The following is a 19,196-nucleotide window of genomic DNA, read 5'->3' as shown; positions in this document are numbered from 1 at the left end:
ATACTTTCGTTTTGTAGATCCTTTGGGAGCTCCAGCATCGGAAATTCTACTTGACATAATCGAAAGTTCAAGTTTACTTTTATAAAATTGCTCTTACAGTCTGCAAGAAATAATAAGCTGCATCCAATTCGAAGATTAAGGAACAACACAATCATCAACATTCACTGAAATAGATAATTAGATAATTTTAGCTTATACCGTCCATCATACATTAAACGCGCACGCGAAAACGTATTCCGCGCTTGCGCAGTCGTAAATATATATGCGCAGTCGTAAAGGTCTTACGTGCAAACGTAAACGCCTATGCGCATGCGCAGAAAGTTTTCAGCTTTGAGATACGGATTATAGATCATTCCGGATTATGGGTGACCGAATTAACGACTTTTGACTGTATAGAAATTCTGCGAATGCATGTATTATTTTACAGTGGTTTTTCGAAAGTTCAGACTTTTATATTGATTTACCATAACATTTATTCTAACATTCATTTGAAATTCAAATTCATAATATAAAATACATTTAAACAAGATCACATTTTAAATGTACAGTATAAAAATTTACTATGTACCTGAAAGTAAGTTTAGTTCGAAATACTGCTTGACCCTGCAAACCAGTGCCTTGACGAATAAAAATGTGATTATGATCTCCAGGCATCAGAGTTTGGCGATATACATCAAATATTTCAGAACCTAAATGTAATGACAAGCTAGAAATATGGGGGGAAAAGGAAAATAATGAAAATTTCCTAAGAACATGAATAGTTAACTATTTTAAAAATAATTGCACTGCAATTTTAGGTTCATTGGAAATTTTATATGTACCTTCCATCTGACCATTTGATTATTCTAGCATTGCTCTCTTTTACTTCATTTCCATCATCATCATAGACTTTACGCCATCTAATAGTATTCTCAACCTTAAAGAAATTTTTGAAAAAAAATGCATTTTTAAATTTTTACTGAATATTTGGAGGACAGAATGACTATAGATTCATAATATGTAATTATCACCACGATCAGAATCTCATGAATTATCAAAATAACAGTCTATGCCACTTCCAGAAAGTTTATTAATTACACTAGCTATCTGAAGAAATAAAAGTAACTAGCAAAATAAAGAAACAACACATTAAAAAATCCTATCAGTAAAGCAAAATAGTAAATTTCCATCAAGTAGTTAAACTAAATTAATAAAAGACTAAAAATGTTTTCTTTCTCAACTTTAACTGCACTTTTAGAGACAGTAAGTGACTTATCTCACTAATCTGAAAGTAACATCAGATCAAGTTCATGATTTTATTATGGCCAAGAGGCAAGGATTGTGGCAGTCACTGGCCTTCAGCCTGCCTTGACCCAAGCCTTATCATTGCCTTGGGCAATGTTTGGGTCAATTTGGTGAGCTCTATCCCAATTTTGAAAGAGAATCTAGGGAATGAATCCAAAAGTGCCCTACTCCTCTTGTCATTCCACTAACTTCTCAATGGTACTTTTAAATCATTGGCATTTTAAGTGTCGCCATGTTTTCTCCAGGATTGAATCCAAGCCCAAGGCTATGGAAGCCCTCTTCCCTACAGCCATCCTAACAATGTGGCTTTCAGAGATGTGAGCTACAAGAGTTCTATATTCAGGAACTAACATGGAATGAAACTCAGGAGGATGCTAGCTAATATTAATAATACTATTAACCAAAATTTTCATTTTAAATTAATCTAAAAAAGGTGATAGTAACATTCTTAATAACTGAACATTACTTATTATCTAAATTACTTTAGTACTGAAGTCTTCAGAAATAGGAAAAGGCTAAATTCATTATCAACATGGTCTATTGAAATATAGAAATAATATCAGTACCATTTTTCCCACTAGATTATTTCTCTTAAGAATTTTTTTGCAAAATTCTGCGTACTATCAGTTTCTTACAAAGATCAAAAATAATAAATTCAAATATTTAAAAAAATCAAGTTTAATAAAATATACAAATTAAGCAATTTAAGGCTCTGGATTCCAATCACAACATAAACATTGAAATAACTATGTGTATTACAAATTTTTCTCTTTTCTTCAATCCAGAAAAACTTGATCTTACATTTTTACATGCTTAAATAAATTATTTTTCATTTTATATTTCTCTCTATTCATTTATTAATCTTGGAAATAAAAAAATTTCATCTCCTCTACACACACACCTGGTTTACAAAAACTTACTAAATCTTTTGTATGCTATACATTTCAATTACAAATGATAAAGAACTTAAAATATCAGCCCGATTTCAAATAAAATTATAATTAACAGTGTTCATTTTTGACTCCTGACATAAAATTGAACAATGAAACAAGGTCAATCTCAAATACATTTTCATGAAGGATTTGAACTACACCCACTCCCAATAAAATAAAAATCATTAAAGCTATACCACACACTGTCACTTAATTCTTTTCCTATGTCTTTTGCACAATACTAGATATTCCTTCCCTCAAACTCTCCCTTCCCTCATAAGTGTTCTTCCCTTTTTATTAAATTTCTACTGGTAATTTTCCCCTTTATTTCTGTTGGTTTCATCCCTGAAACACTGTTCTAAAAAAATCTGATGTGGACACCACATAACTTCCTTGTACAGCCTATTAAATTTTACATATTTGCTGCTGCATTGGAAACTGATATTAAATACTGTTAGATATTTACAACAATAAACATATTAAATATAATTAGATATTTATTGTAAGATTAACTACATATATCAAATGTTATTATATATATAGTTAGATTTTGTTATTTGTTAAAAACTAATTTCTTATAATTTAACATTGCCGAAACATGAATGTTTTCATCATTTAAAACACTTCTGTAATTAGAAGTATATGTGACTACAACCAATGACTGTGAAAATAAAGGCCGGGTAAGAATTTTTAAGACATATAAGGAAGTGGGTATTATGTGATGCTGTAGTTTAGAGGTTTCCAGTCATGGTACATTTCACTTTTTAGTTATAGTCGAAGTGGTAACAGATGTGATGTACAATGCAGACAGAGTAATAGATGTGAACTCTTTGAAGAACCATAAAATCCTCGATAAGAACACTATATCTTACTATTATTATTACTTGACGATTATGCTGTTCAAACATCACATTGAGTAACAGAGCAAAATGGGAGCCATCTGGTTCCCAAAATTTTTAAATACATACTCACGTTTTTTTAAACAATACAGAAAGAAGGCGAAGCGAAAGACATGGTTTACTCAAGTAGCAATAGGTGAGGAAAAAGTAACGCATACTAACTGCAGTTGTATTTATAGCCAAAGAATGTTTTTGTTAATCCTGAGCAATTATTAGGATAAAGATGTCGCAATGCAGGGAAAAAGTAACGTTATCATGCTACAGAGTGATGAAAAGTGTAAAGCGAATTGTTGAAGGACAGATTTATTTAATTAACATTTATAAATTTAAAGGTCTACTGCCAATTAGTTTTGATATTGCAAATTAGTTCACAGCAATAATAATCATTTTATTTGTTTGCAATTGAATTTACATAAAATAAAAAATTTAACTTACTTTATATGAATGAGATATATTATACAGGATGTTTCTAAATGAATATCAGGGTTTTAATGCTTTGTAATATTTAGTACATAAAACTTAAAATCATAATTAATACATGAAATGAAAGAGCAACTTGAACAGTTCTGTTTTTTGGTATGTGCATGCACATACAATAGTAGCAAAAATGGTGACTACTGAACAGAAATCTTTTTTGTTCTGCACTTTGCAGAGACTGACTGTGCAATATGCATTCCAGATTAAATTCAGATGTGATCCCCCAAGTGATAATAACATCCATAGACAGTATCATCAGTTTGAAAATACCGGCTGTCTCTGCAAAGAGAAGAGTACGGGATGACCAAGGGTTAGTGAAGAGAGTGTTGAGTTCATAAAGGATCATGTTAGTTAGTTCATAAAGAATTGTGTGCATGTGCTTCCACTACCAGCTGATCTACCTGACCTAAGAAACAGGACTGAGGCAGCTGTTGCAACAATTATACCAAAAATACTAATCAACTGGGCTATCGACTTGATGTGTGCCATGTGACAAAAGGTGCTCACATTGAACACTTGTAGGATTGTAGCTATAACTGTTTGAGTTGCTTTTTCATTTCATGTTTTCATTATAATTCTAAGTTTTACGTAATAAATACTACAAAGCGCTAAAACCCTGATATTCATTAAGAAACACCCTGTATTGTATTTGTTATATTCATATACCCATATATATATTAACATATATATAAATTTGGTACAACCAACTACAATTTAAAAAAAAAGCATGCAAAACTAGATGTGCATATAATGGTCCCATATACAAAATTTTAACATTCTACAGTTAACTCTTTTTGAGTAAAGTGAGATACATACATACATATGTACACAAGTACAGATATTCCAAATAGTCCCTTTTTAATCCATTTTACGATATGTTTTGGAAAAAACAGAGTTGTTGATGTTGAGTGTATGTACAAAAGTTATGCAAAAAAATTATCTAAATGGACTGGGAAAGGTTTCAAATGGGTTGTTCAAATCTCTGTTGAAATATGATACCCAAACTTCCTGCGATTATATTTCCTTTACTTTATGAAAGGAAGTAAAAAGAAAAAACATGAAATAAAAAAAAGGTATGCAGAAAAAAAAAGTAATTACAGTAATTACTTCTTAAATAATTAAATGAAATATGCAAAACGAAAATAAAAAAATCAGACGTGGACACATCAGATTCCTAGTACAGCCTATTAAATTATATAAATTTTTTGCTGAAATTCATTTAAACTTTTCCCTCAGATTTCATTGGATGTATATTTCTGATTCAATGAACTCAGTTCTCATCCAAGGCAAGGCCAAACTACATGAAAACTCAAAGCGTCTTCATTTAAACTTGTAAAATAAATAAATAAATAATTAGATAAAAAAGACTTTAAAAAATTTTTTAAAAATCTTTGCAGTTAGAATTACAGTTTCTACACAAAAACAAATAATTTCACCAGCAGGTATACGGCTAAAATTGTCAGTCCACCAAAATTAAAAGTTAACTGTCAGCCTCAATGAGCAGAGCAATACTGAAGTTGGTGCAACAACTTTATTCATTATACTACTAAGAGAACAATGTTAAATTCATGCCATGCTAGGCTTAACTTCACTTAAACTTTTAAATTGTTAATAATTTTACAACTTTTGCATCCAGATTAACTAAAGGCATAAAAACCTTAACCAGAACAATATAATTCAATCATTTCTAAAGCAAAAAATGTATAATTTACCTAAGAATAAAAAACAGAGCTCATCGAGCTGTGTAAGAGGATGGATATATATATATATATATATATACTTTTGTGTGGCTGACTGCAATAAAAAACAAAGGTGCACAAGTAGTCACTACAGCAGTCCAATTTACAAAATTTTAACATTCAAGAGCTAATCGTTTTTGAGTTATGTGATATATACACATACATACGTATGTACGGACATCACAAAAATAATCTCTTCTGAAGCCAGTTTACAATCCATCCTTTCTGTCCGTACGTACAGATGTCACACAAAAAGATCGTCCAAATAAGACTCGACAGAGGTCAAAATGGGTATTTTTGTTGAAACATAATATCCAAAATTTTTTTGCAATTACAATACTCCAATTATTTCAAACAAGGAAGTAAAAATAACAGCAATTAACACTGCATTAGAAGAAAGAATCATATCATGCAAAACATAAAAAAGAAATGCAAAACAGCAGGCACAAAATTAAAAATGGTATTAAAAGCAGATATAAAATTTAAAATGGCATTAACAGCAGGCATAAACTTTAAAATGGCATTTAGCATCAGGACTGCGTTTCTTTCAGGATAGTGGAAGAAATTAAAAGCACTGAAAAAAGATGGAAAAAATTAATATTGATGCATCTGTGGGACTGTCAACAGGGATAAATTTAATAATAACAATTTAATTTGCTATTAAATTAAAGGAGATTACTGAATTTAAATTTAAAGAAACAAATTAAGAAAATGTAAAACTTTAATTTATATTATAAAAAAACTGAAACTGGCTTTTACAATAATTAATCAACAAGTCTCAATTAATTAATCAGATAGTTGCATGCATGTACAGGAAATCTGAATATGATTTAATTAATTTAATTAACTAGGCAACAAAAATAATTAAATAATATTCCCCAAAAATACTATATACCATATTTGCCAACTTATAAGATGCTTTTTTTCTTATAGGTCTGAAAAATGGGATGCATCTTATATGTCGATACTCAGTTTTTGATTACATTCATTTCTGGAAATTTCCTCCAATGAGTCATGTGATAGTTTCTTGTTTCCTTGCGGAGTGTGGGAATATTACAGTTACATAGAGTTCAGTGAATGAGCATGCACTGTCATTGATGATCACAGCTGGGTTTATTTAAACTTTCCAATTTTTGTGAACGACTTTTAAGTGTGTGAAATTTCTACTGTTTAATTTTCTTACGGCTCAAAACCAATGTCGGCATTGCTATAACATAACATATAAGCTACGTGTGATTGTACATGCTAAAGTACATGGAAATAGGACTGCAAAGAGGCATTTCGGGAACCTCCCAAATGAGAAAATAAGTAGATCTTGAGAAAACCATTAAAAGGATCTAAAAAAAGCAACTAACAGTAAACATAACCTACGAAGGGGAATTGCACAAAGGCCCGAACCTGAGGTAGAGCTGAATACTTGGATTTTAGATCACAGGAAAGCGGGACTTTCTGTCTCTACAAAAATGATTATTCATCAAGCGAAAGCGATAGCGACCGATAGAGAGATTGATGATTTTACTGGATCAAAATCATGGTGTTGAAGATTCATGAAGAAAAACCAGCTATGTATGAGGACTAAAACAAAATATCACAAAAGATGCCAGATAAGCATGAAGAAAAAATTATTGAATTTCATCGATTCATCATTCATGCGCGAAAACGAGAAAATTTTGAACGTGCAAAAGTAGGAAACAGGAACGAGGTTCCTCTGACTTTTGATGTGCCCTCAAACAAAACTGTAGATTCCTAAAGGTACAAAAAATGTTACTATTAAAACTTCATTTAGCTCTGGAGATGAGTGTCTGGGTTTTGATAAAGGAGATTAAAAGATGTTCTTTCCCAGATGGATTGGGCATTTGCACAATGTACTATTTTGTATTTGTAATACTTTACATTTAAAATACTGTAAATTCATTATAATGATCAGTAATAAAGTTTTATATTTCAAAAATATGTATAAAAAGGGGGATGCATCTTATTCACAGGCAAATACAGTAAATGAAATTATTTAAATCGGTTAGAAATACAGCCATGTTATATATGAATGAAATACAAATAAAATAATATTAATATGAAAAATAAGGAAAATTATCAATATTTTCTAGATAGTTTTCTCCATCATGGAAGAAACTTGCTAAACTACTAACTATTTCCAAAATCTTATTTTACATTGATGCTGTAAACAACACATTAAATCTCGTATGGTAAGAAAGGAACATGATTTATGAAATTTCACATAAACTGTGTAATGTAGTAAAGACTGATATTCAATAAGATTAGAGCAAATTTTCTCCTCTATTTGAATTCATCCAATCAAAATTAACAGAATGGGTTACCATATTCAACAGCAAAAAATGTTCTGCATTGTTATCATTTTTATGATGATATAGTTCAGTTGGTAACATAACTTTCTTTTTTAATTCAATTTCATTTTCTATCCTTTCTAAATAAGTATGTTATTTTACTATTTTTTCTATAGAATGAGCTGTAATTAAATTTCAGAATCTATCTAAATTCACAAATGTGAGAGCAGATCTTATGGCAAATTTACAAAAATACATACATAACATAAAAAGAAAAAATAAATAATTCCTAAAAAGGTTATTGTAAACGTACAGATGAGGCTAGTTAAATTATATAGAAAATTAAAATAATTAAAGTTGTAATGCAACAATACTAAACATGAATAAAATACAGATTTAATAATATAAAATATTTAATAATATAAATAATTTTTGAACTTTTACATTATTAAATATATTATTAAATATAAATAGTTAATAACATAAAAGTTCAAAAATTAGTTTATGCTATCCCTGCCATTTGAGTAAAAAAAAAAATCTGTTTTTTTCCAGCTGGATTTTCCATAATTTTTTCTGCTGTGGAAGAAATTTGCCAATCCAGTTTAGTATAGCAAAGAGTACTTCTACTTCAGAATGCATACAATGCCACCTATATTTAATTAAATCAGAGTGTGAAAATTGGTAAACAGAGCCTTTCTGGTATCTACTGCTCAATTTCGTATTAGTACACTAGTACCTAGCAGATTCAGTATGACTATATATTAGATGAAAAATTTGGCTGCATGAGCCAAAAGTCATAAGCCTAGATAGAAAGCCAATTATTGCCAGGAAAGAAGATGAACCAAACTGCCAATGCTTAGTATTAAGAGAATACACAAAATTAAAAAAGTGGCAAGTGATATGACTTTAATAGAATAAATCATAAATTATATTATTAGTTCTGTAATTAAAAAAAATCACTGGAATTCATTTGTATGAATATGATTCAATATCTATGCAACTGACATTTTAAGAACTACTGCAGATGCAGTTCTTAAGATTTCAAATATAATTCTTGGGTTAGGTATATAAAAATTATATTCTCTCTATGTTCATTCTAACTTTCTAGAACAGAGAACAAACTTAAAAATATCATTAATCCAGCAATTCAATTATTTTTACAGTAAGAATATATCTAAGAAGAGGTTTACTTTAAGCTTTAATCTAGCTCGACCTTCTTCATCTAAAACTTCATCTTCATCAATTTCATCTTCATACCACTGTGGATCATAAGGCCTAAATTATAAAAAAAGAATTTGGGAATGAAAATACCTTGCGAAGTTATTTTTTAAATGCAGAAAATATTTCATAAAGTACACATTTCCAATCTAAATATTGACAGCTTTTCTCTGGATGGCTTAAAATATATAAAGACCCACTAATAAAAATATTCATACCTTAGTACAATATAATTAATCCTTGACACATTTAGATGCTACTATCTTAACTAACTATAATTTGATAGCTTTAAGAACATAATTTGTAACTTGAAGGTTAAGACTTTATTCCTTGGTATAGTGTTAGAAAAAATGAAATTTTAAAACTTCATTTTTAAAAATGAAACATCTAAACAGATTTAAAGAAATCTATTAATGAATTACAAAAGTCAGCAGTTTTAGGAATAAATTTTCTTATTTAATACTAATTTTTCCCCACCAAAAACAAATACATAAATAAATAGAAGAAGATAAAAATTCCCTTTTTATAACTAGACATACATTTAATTTTAAAATGTTTATTACATTTAAAGTTTGACAGTATCAATGAGATTCATTCTGTTTCATTAGGAAAACTATTCAACTTTAAGAGAATTTCCAATATGAGCTGAGAATCTCACAGAAATTTGAAGAATTTTTTTTAAAAATCAATATTTTAAAACATAAAAATAATTTTACTTATATAGTATGCTCTTAAGAAATGTTGATTACCTTTCAGATTTTTAATTTTTTCTGCTCTGTTTTGAAGAGTATTTTTTTTTTTTTTTTTTTTTTTTCATAATATAACAAAATAAAATGGCCTTATTTTAGCTATTTTAGGCACCTCACAGATTTAAACAGAGAAAAAATGTAACTAAAATTATGATACAACAAGAGAATAGGATTTAAATAATGATGAAAAAATTAGAAACATAAGATAATTGTAAACTGGAAGTTATTAAAACACAGTATTCAGAATGTTAAAAACAAAATATAGAATTTAACTATGTTTTTAAATAAATACACTACCTTGTATCCACACTAAGAAAGTTTGGCAACTTTATAAAATGAACTTCTTTTCCAAGATTAGTGCAAATTCTAGGAATTTCCAATTCAATTCTTGTTTCAGGAACTGGTTCTTCCTGCTCTTCTTCCTATGCATTAAAAAATACAGAACTTTCAAAATTTAGTTTGAATTATAAAAAATGTGATAAATGATGAGAAATTTCCCAAAAGAAAAAATAAAAAACATAAAAATAATTTGACTGGACATAAAAACAGATATATACATACATATTCTCTATCATTATTACAGATATGAATTTTCAATTTCCTTTTCTTAACATTTAGATTACATTATAGATGGTAGTAGCGGTAGTAATGACTTTACTAGCACAAAACCCCAAAGGGCATCTGCATTGAATACAAGTCAGATGCTTTCACACAAAATTGAGAGACTTAATTAGACAAAATAGATGAATAGACAAGATTAAAACGATGGAAATGCATAAAATACAAAGAAGCTAAAAATGATGGATGCTAGGATAGAGTTTCTTGTAATGCAGATAATGAGATCAGATTTGTACAGCTATAAAATCCCAAAATATGAAATATATTGAAAGAGATATTATTAAGACACTAAGATACAACATGAAAACAAAATCAAATTAAATAATGATGAAAAAAATGATGAAAAAAACCTGCCTCTTTCAGGTATTGAAACAAATTGATATTTGTCTCTTTCCCAATTAAATGGTCAAGAGCCAAGTCGCATTTGTTGAAATGTTTCAACCAAAGTCTTTTAAAATATGGACACTTAATGAAAAAACAATGAACTGAGATGACAGCATTACAGTGGAAGCAAATCAGTTCACATTATGCTTTTAGTAAATAGTGGTGGGTAATTTGCGATAACCAATTTAAAGTCGAGTAAGTAGAACTTCCTCCTTCCAGTTCTTAGTAGCTATCCCAGTTTTGATTACATTATAGAAAACAAATTGTATTGATTCATGTTTGTTTCCTTTGCCTAAGATACCAAGAGCAATTTTGAAAACTTTTCAAAGTGATAAAAAATTTATCTTTTTTGCACCTTTCAATATTTTAGAACTAGTAAAGAGTTCATACGGTAGATGTACACAACCCTAACTTATTTTTAAATAAGAAAAAAAATTAATACTCTATGCTGAAATTCATGAAGAGATAATAAAAAGCAAATAATAGAAAAATATGTATGTTAACAATACAAATTTATAAACAAGTGATTATATATGTGGACTATTCCAGTATTACAATTATTAGGATATTGTCTTGCATTACATATAATGACTTCATTTATTACTTTAAATGTATTACATACATTCTTTTATTACTTTATATGTATTACATACATTCCAAATGAGATATTCATAGGTCTTTCCTCTTTATATGTAATGCATTCACCTTCACAGTCTTTTTTCTGATCAATGTAGTTTTAAAAAATGTGAAAAAATTTGCATTTGATTCAGAAATAAATAGTAAACCTAACAAAGAAAATGCAAAGGGATTAAAACTAATAAATATATCATTCCTTGCATTTATAACACTAGTTCCTCTTTCATCAGTGCAAATGTTATTAAATTATATCTTCATTTAAAATAGTAAGGCAATTTGTGGTACAAAACTACTATTAGAAATCATCAATACTGCCAACTGATACAACTTCAAGACATTCACACTTTAACATTCAATTAAAATTATATATACTCAATGGTTATGCTCTCTGTATATTTCTATTTAAAAGTTATTTGTTTATTATTAAAATGAATTTATTAACTATCATAAACCAATGCAACATTCAAAATTTAAATCTTAACTTTTGACGGATCTCTGGAATGAAAAGATAACCTGCAGACAATATTATTTGAATAGCTATCATGTCTAAACAAAACTGTCATAGTCTGAATTAACTTAAAATTAATATTTTCTGCCTCCTATAAGAATTATTATAATGTTGCAACTTTTAAACAACAAAGGTGTTTAAACCTTCACTTTTGTTATCATACACATTACACTCATTGTTTTTATTAAACAGAACACGTTTGAATTGTTCATATCCAGATTCAGTATAGCCTTTTCCCAGTCTTTTCTGCTGTTTAAGTAGATTTTCAGATGAATAACACTCAGTTTTACCCTACACTATTTCAAAATGTGTATTATTTTATTGGAAGTTTTAGCATCTTAGCTAATTGAAAATATTAATATTATAGCTTATCATGATGCTATTAACTTCTCTATAGTTTTAGTCAATGAAACTTCTCTAGACTAATCTACTTTCTTTTTCACAAAAAAAACTTTTCACCACTTTGGATTTTTCTAAAAATTGTGCTTCTTCACTTTTAATATAATTTACAAAACTTTTCCCATTGAGTTTTTCTTATATGTTACTTCTATTATCATTCAACTTTTTTTAATTTCTAATGATTAATTTTAACAACTGTTGGGTAATTTTGAAAAACCTGTTTCAATCTCCCCTTCTCCATTTCTCAAAACAGAGTTAAAAATCAGTTAGTGTAAGTTTATTAATTTTATACTCTAAGTTCTTCATCAGCAGCAAGTTTTAATACTCTGGCACAAATATAAGACTGCCCTGTATTTTTGACACTTTATCACAAAAGAATGACTGGCTTTTAGACAATCTCATATATATAAGCCTGATATATTGTAAACAAAGAAAATAATTAAATATTCTAAATACTACATCTTAAAGTAAAACTAAGTAAATATGTTTTCTTATCTTTAATATAAAAGTTAAGGGATTAGTGATAAGCTATCTTTATTGTCAGGACAAACACATAAAATGGAAGTATTTTATATTCATTCAAACAGTGACTTAAGGAATAACATGCTCTTTAATAAAGTTACTTTTTTAAGTTTATGCATTTAATGTATTATTCTTCTTATGAAGTATCACATAATCTTACACTAAGTACTTAAAAATTTAAGTTCTAAATAAAAATAATTTATCATTCAAGAAATTAAACATTCTCAAACAATTTTACCTTTTCTTACAGTAATTTTTTTAGTTTTTTCATTTGAAGGTTTTTTTGTTCTCTTATTTTCTTTTAATATGCCTGCTTCCAGTATTCCTCACCATACTGAGCAAGACGCAATCATTTAGTTAGTGTGTGCAGCCCTAAGACTATTGAGTGTAATTATGTCAATTTTTAGCTTTTCTTAGGCAAGTTATACTGTATATTATTTACATAAAAGAAATCATGAACGCATCTAGAAAAAAAACTCTCAGGAGCAGAATATAGAAAAAGAGCAAAAGATAGGACCAAATAGAGAGAAAAAAGTGCAGCTAAAATGAAAAAATGGCTTCACGGAAAAGACGAACCGTCCGACCCTGCCGCAACTTCCAATGGTGCCGAAATTCTAAAGGATATTGATATTTCTTGCAATTTGAATGACCAAGATGAAAAATTTTCATTTATCATCCTCGAACAGACTACATTTCAGCAACTGAGAGAGCAACCTTCTTCATCAAACGAGCATTTAGAGGACATGAAATTAGGATATAAAGCATTTTCTTATTTAGGTGCATGTGGGCAGCAGAAAGAAGACTTAAAACTTTTCATTTGTTGGGCCCAGGTAGTTGGCCAATCACAGAAAAAAAATTAACAATCAGCAACGATCTTTCTTAAGCAGTCAAGCTTTATTATTAGCTGAAAAACATCCAGAAAACATAGACCTTAGGTCCATTGAAAGTGGTGAAAGACATTTGACATCTTCATTGTGGCACAGAAGATTAACAAATAATGAAAAGATTAACAGATCTTAGCTTATATGTTCTAAAACTAAAAATGCAATTTTTGCACACCCTGTGAGAACCTGTATTTACCAGAAACATGCCACTGCCGCTACATCAGCATTGTGTACTACAGGATTTATTAAAAGGAAAAAAACTTCTGAAAGGTTAATTGAGCACGAAGCATCTGAAATCCACATAGAGTGCATGATTAAGTGGAAAATTCGACGACAACAGATAAAATTATGTCAAGGCATCGATCATTAAGCGACTATTAATTTAGAAGTCAAATAACAAAAATCACCATTATATTTTCTAATTTTCACAGGACTAGTTTCGATGGTTTTACCGAAACATCATTCTCATCTGCAAAAGGGCAAATGAATGAGATAAGATAAGATAACATGGACAGGAGTCAAGCTACTGACGCCATCTGTTGATGAAACCTTAACTTCTTTAAAGGCTGAAGGCAAAGATGAATTGGAATTAGGGTCACTAACTAGAACAGAAAGTTTTTTTTAATGTGAAATGCCTCTAGAAAATCCAGTTCACCAATGGAAGATGTTTTTTGAATAATTTTGGCAGCAGAAAAATTGAAAGTGTGATTTTCGGACTTACAATGCTGGGCAGCATTGTTGGTTGCTGTATTGTATGGATGCTGCATTGTATCTTTTAACAAACTGTCTTTCTTTCTGTGGGTCTAATGGAGCCCCTAGCTATCTTCGACCTAGTCAAGGCAATTTTTTTAATTTAATGACACTGCTAGCCAAACATAACTCTTAAGTACCAGTTAGAACACCTAAAAAAAGGGACAAGTATCATACTTAACAAAGATAATTCAAAATGCACATAACTCTTAAGTACCAGTTAGAACACCTAAAAAAAGGAACAAGTATCATACTTAACAAAGATAATTCAAAATGCAATTACTGATATAATGGCAAAAATAGTTCACAATAGCATTTTAAATGATATTAAAGAAGCCAAATATTATACACTAATGTTCGACTGCATTCCAGACATGTTGCACACAGAACAAAAGAGCCAGGTGGTTCGATATGTAAAAAATATGTGGTGATGTGCATGAAATAAAGGAGAGCTTTATTAATTTCATAGAAGTTTGTGGAAAGACATGAAAATGCATTTCTTAATAGATTGTGGGAAAACTGACACTTGATGGTTTAGATATTGGACCATGTGGTGGTCAATCTGATGATAACGGACTTAATATGGCCGGTATTTATAAAGGAGTGCAAGTCAGAATTACAGAAAGAAATAAGCTGGCTGAATGTGTGCGGTGTTTGGCTCACTCTTTAGGTCTTGTTAGTGTGCATTCTGCATCTTGCCCCGAAGCAGTTAACTTATTTGGAATTATCCAGGACATATTTAGCTTTTTTGTAGGATCCACTATTTGATGGGATATTACAAAAATATGTACAAAAACCAACTTAAAAGGAAGCAGCCAGACAAGATGGTCGGCAAAATATGTGGCTGTGAAAGCCCTTCTAACGAATTTACCAGAAGTAGTAAAATCCTTGAAAGAAATTAATTATCTTTCTCTTACAACAATATCAAAGTACGAAGCAGGACATCTGCTATATGTTGTAAAAAATTTTGAATTTATCATCAACCTGACAATTTGGGCTAACATTCTTCAAGAAATCAATCGAATAAATACTAAAATTCAAAAGGAAGATACTATTCTTGCGCATTCTTATGAATTTGAGAGAAATTCCTATGGAATATTGGATAGAAGAATCTAAAGCAGCAGCCAAAAAAATTGAGGTTGAACTTATTTTGACAAATAAATGAATTCTAAAGCGCGAAAAGCAATTTGATAAATTGTACGAGGACGAATCATGAACACTTCATCCTTTTCACCTATTTTCTAATGTAATGAAAATTGTATTTCATCAAATCTTATCAGAAATTAAAACGAGAGTAAACAGTGCTACTATACTAAATTCAAATTTTGCATTTCTGAATGGTCGTGAAATATTGAATATGTCAACTGAAGAATTGCAGAAGAATGGAGCAGATATTGCACGAAAATATGAGCGAGATCTAAAAGCATTTGAGTTCTGCCAGGAACTTGCCATTTTTAAACAACAAGCAGCAATGTTATTCGTCAACATAAAAAAGGCTAGAGCTTTTTATATCTTGCAACAGATCTACACTATGATTTTCTGGATGCTTTTCATAATATTGTATTGCCCTGCAGATTTACGCTATGCTTCTAACTACATCCGTAAGCTGTGAGTGAAGTTTTAGCAAATTTAAACTTAATAAAAACTATCTGACAGCACCAATAAACCAGGAGCATTTATCAAGTCATGCAGTTCTGGCAATCGAAAATCAAACAGCACATCAAGTTAATTATGATGATGCCACAGATTTATTTCAAGAATAAAAGGCTCGCAGAGTAAAATTTTAAGAGCATTAGATAAGAACTTAAAATTATTAATGAAATAAGAATTATAAAAAGAAGTACAAATACTAACCTTTTCTTTTCAGCAGTAGCCCTTATTGTTTTTATGTATAGACAATGAAAGTTAGTTACGTAATGAATCAGCTCATTTATTGTCCCCGATTATGTAATTTATTGTTTGTAACTAAAGATTATTTTTATTACGAGTGCATATTTGATTGAACGTTAGGACTTGCTTTGTTACTGAAAAAAAGGAATTTGATTACTCATTGCGTTAGTGATTTGTAACTTATTCATTTAAGCTATTTTTAGTAATGTGCCATTTCTATTTTTTGTAATATGCTGACTGCTTTAGAATTTAGTGCTGAATGACTTTCCATTCATATGGCTAGTTATTGGCTAGTTATTGTTGCAAATATTGCAAAACTGCATATTTCGGAGAAAACGTAAATTTCATTATGTAAGTATTTATCATGTTATCGGCCTTTGTGAGGACATTAGTAGAGTTCTTGAGTAGGCTACATAAAAGGCGTTATTGTGAAATGAATTTTTAACATGCTAGGTTAAAGTTAATGTTAGTATCGAAAAATTGGTATAAAATTATTCAATCCTTTGCATTAGTGATTTGTAATTTGCTTATATTTGTTTAAATGAAATTTTTTATTATTTAGTAATGTGTGATTCCCATTTTTGTACTGTGCTGAACTATTTTAGTATTTAGTATTGAATCATTTTCTATTAGTATCGTTTATTAGTATGAGTAGGTATTGCTGCAAATATCGAAAAAAAATCCCTAATTTAGGGAAAATGTAAATCTGATTATTTCAAGGCACCGGAGAAGCAACTGCATTAGGATGGATCGCACAGGTTTTTAATTATGTAACTTTTGGTATGTATGTCGGGCCACCAGCAGCTGAGAGGTCTCACCACTGGCAGTTCAGTCGGGTTTAGAATCAAGCGAATTAGCAGGCTGCACGGGTGTTTCCTTGCATATGAGACAATTACTCTTAGAAAGTCTTTAGCGATATCTTCTCTCGGCCAGGTAGCTCTCTTATGCTTTGCCGTAAGAAAAGAAAACCATTTGTTATGTATATTTCTTTTATAACAAAAATGGCACATAAAGAATTTCTTATTATAAAATGGATTTTACATTTTATCTCAAACCCTACCTATTTCTATGCTTATTTAAAAAATTAAACTTTGTTAGAGAAACTTAAAGGAAGATGGGTGAGGGCGGCAGTTTTAAGCTTTTGCCCCACTTAGGAAAAATGCTAAATCCAGCACTGTGTAAAGGGTAGTACTTAATTCTAGTATCCACATGTTATTACAGTGTAAAATTGCATTATATTACCTGAGTATCTCGAGGTGAATTTCTTTCAAGATCACCATTTATTACTTTCTCTTCAGCATTTGCCCTATTTTCTTCATCTGAACTTATATCCACATCTTCACCAAAGAGATCATGAGCAGTTGCTATAAAATGAAAATATTACATTAAATTTATGTCTTATGTTCTTAATAAAATATCATCAGCCTATACACAAAATTGATTTTTTTTTTATAGTTACTGCAATGCAAAACAAGGAAAAAAGTAAAGGCAAAACTTAAATCAAATTATACTATAAGAGAAGACCATAATAATCTAATGAATAATATACAAATGTATTAATTTCAATGTAAGAAATGGATAATGATGTAATTTATATAAAAGTATGATTAAAGGAAAGTGTCCAGCTAAAATATTAAAAACATTTTAATTTTTTACTTTCAAATCCTGTCAAAATACTTTTTTCTTTAATCTTCCTCTCCTTTTAAATTAACATACTTCACATATTGTTGATGTAAATATATATATAGCAATGTTGATGGTATAGAATGTAGAATATTGAATCCATAATGAACAGAAAATGTAGCAGCTGAGGAAGATTAAATATTCATTTTTTTAATGATATTTGTAACCACATTTCATAAGTTTGCATGCAATGCTTGGAATTCATTGTTGAGCAGATCTCAAATTTTTGTGGACTGCGACTTAAAAAAGACAAATTATCAGATTACATAATGACAAAATAAATAAAAAATTCAAAAAACACAAAAATGCAATTTCTTTTCTATATTTTATAGAGAAATATGAATTAAATACATAGATGAAATTATTTTGAATTCTTCTCTATGTGTTTGAGTATTATATTACAATTTTATATTAAAAAAGGACAAAAAACATAAAAATTACTTTTTTTGTTTTCAAATACATGTTTATAGTAGATTTTATTAAAACTTTACAATGTTCTAATTTGAGTTCTCATACCAAATTACACACTCATTACTTTCTGATCAGTTACACAATTTTCTTGCTCCAAATTTATTTGAGTTTATTACAGGCTGTCATTCTTATAAGAATAAAAATTTATTATTTTTAGTTCTGGCTTTATAGAAAAATAAGAATTCCAATTACCATAATCTTGCTCAAAAGATTGACCTTCTGTTAGAAGTTACAGGCTTGGTGAGTCTTGACAAAATATTTATTTGATGGAGTTAAAAAACTTATCAGTACAACAGGGTACTTTGCATCAATACTGAATAAGGAATGGCCATCAATAAAAATCACCAAAACTATCCACATAACCCTAATGGAAGCATACTTTTTTTCCTTTCCTTCTTCTTTTCTCTAATCAACAAGAAGCAACAAATATCTTCTATAATTCATTTCCCTTTGCTGTGATGCCACGTACCATATTTCCTATTTTAGAGTCTTATTAAGTGCAAATTTCATTACTGACTTCTGAAAAACTGTATGGATTCTGGCAATAATAGGATTTTTTATCTTTCAATGTATCTACATACACAAATATTCATATTATTAACAAGATCTAATAACAAGACCTATACATCTGATAAAGGATTGCAAATGTAAATGCAGAGATGCATGCTAACTAATAATGAATAATATACAAATGTATTAATTTCAGTGTAAGAAATGGATAATGATGTACTTTATATAAAAGTATGATTAAAGGAAAGTGTCCAGCTAAAATATTAAAAACATTTTAATTTTTTACTTTCAAATCCTGTCAAAATACTTTTTCTTTAATCTCCCTCTCCTTTTAAATTAA

The 19,196-nt window shown here is 29.3% G+C and overlaps 1 protein-coding gene across 1 annotated transcript in view; it reads right to left on the bottom strand.

Moving 5' to 3' along the window:
- Positions 1–19,196, bottom strand: part of LOC118189807 (uncharacterized) — a 72,838-nt gene that overhangs the window by 14,031 nt on the left and 39,611 nt on the right. Inside the window, exons 12-16 of the mRNA XM_085816641.1 lie at positions 17,435–17,556; positions 9,899–10,023; positions 8,825–8,909; positions 822–916; positions 569–706 (exon numbers count right to left, since the gene is read on the bottom strand). Coding sequence (XP_085672767.1) covers positions 569–706; positions 822–916; positions 8,825–8,909; positions 9,899–10,023; positions 17,435–17,556 — 565 coding nt within the window. The remainder of the gene's footprint in view (positions 1–568; positions 707–821; positions 917–8,824; positions 8,910–9,898; positions 10,024–17,434; positions 17,557–19,196) is intronic.

Source organism: Stegodyphus dumicola, chromosome 5 (assembly GCF_044657685.1).
Source record: "Stegodyphus dumicola isolate Sdum_Otavi_A_Nest chromosome 5, ASM4465768v1".
Taxonomy (NCBI): Eukaryota; Metazoa; Arthropoda; class Arachnida; order Araneae; family Eresidae; genus Stegodyphus; species Stegodyphus dumicola.
The sequence above is the reverse complement of the archived record's forward strand: the minus strand, read 5'-3'. Positions and strand labels throughout refer to the sequence as shown.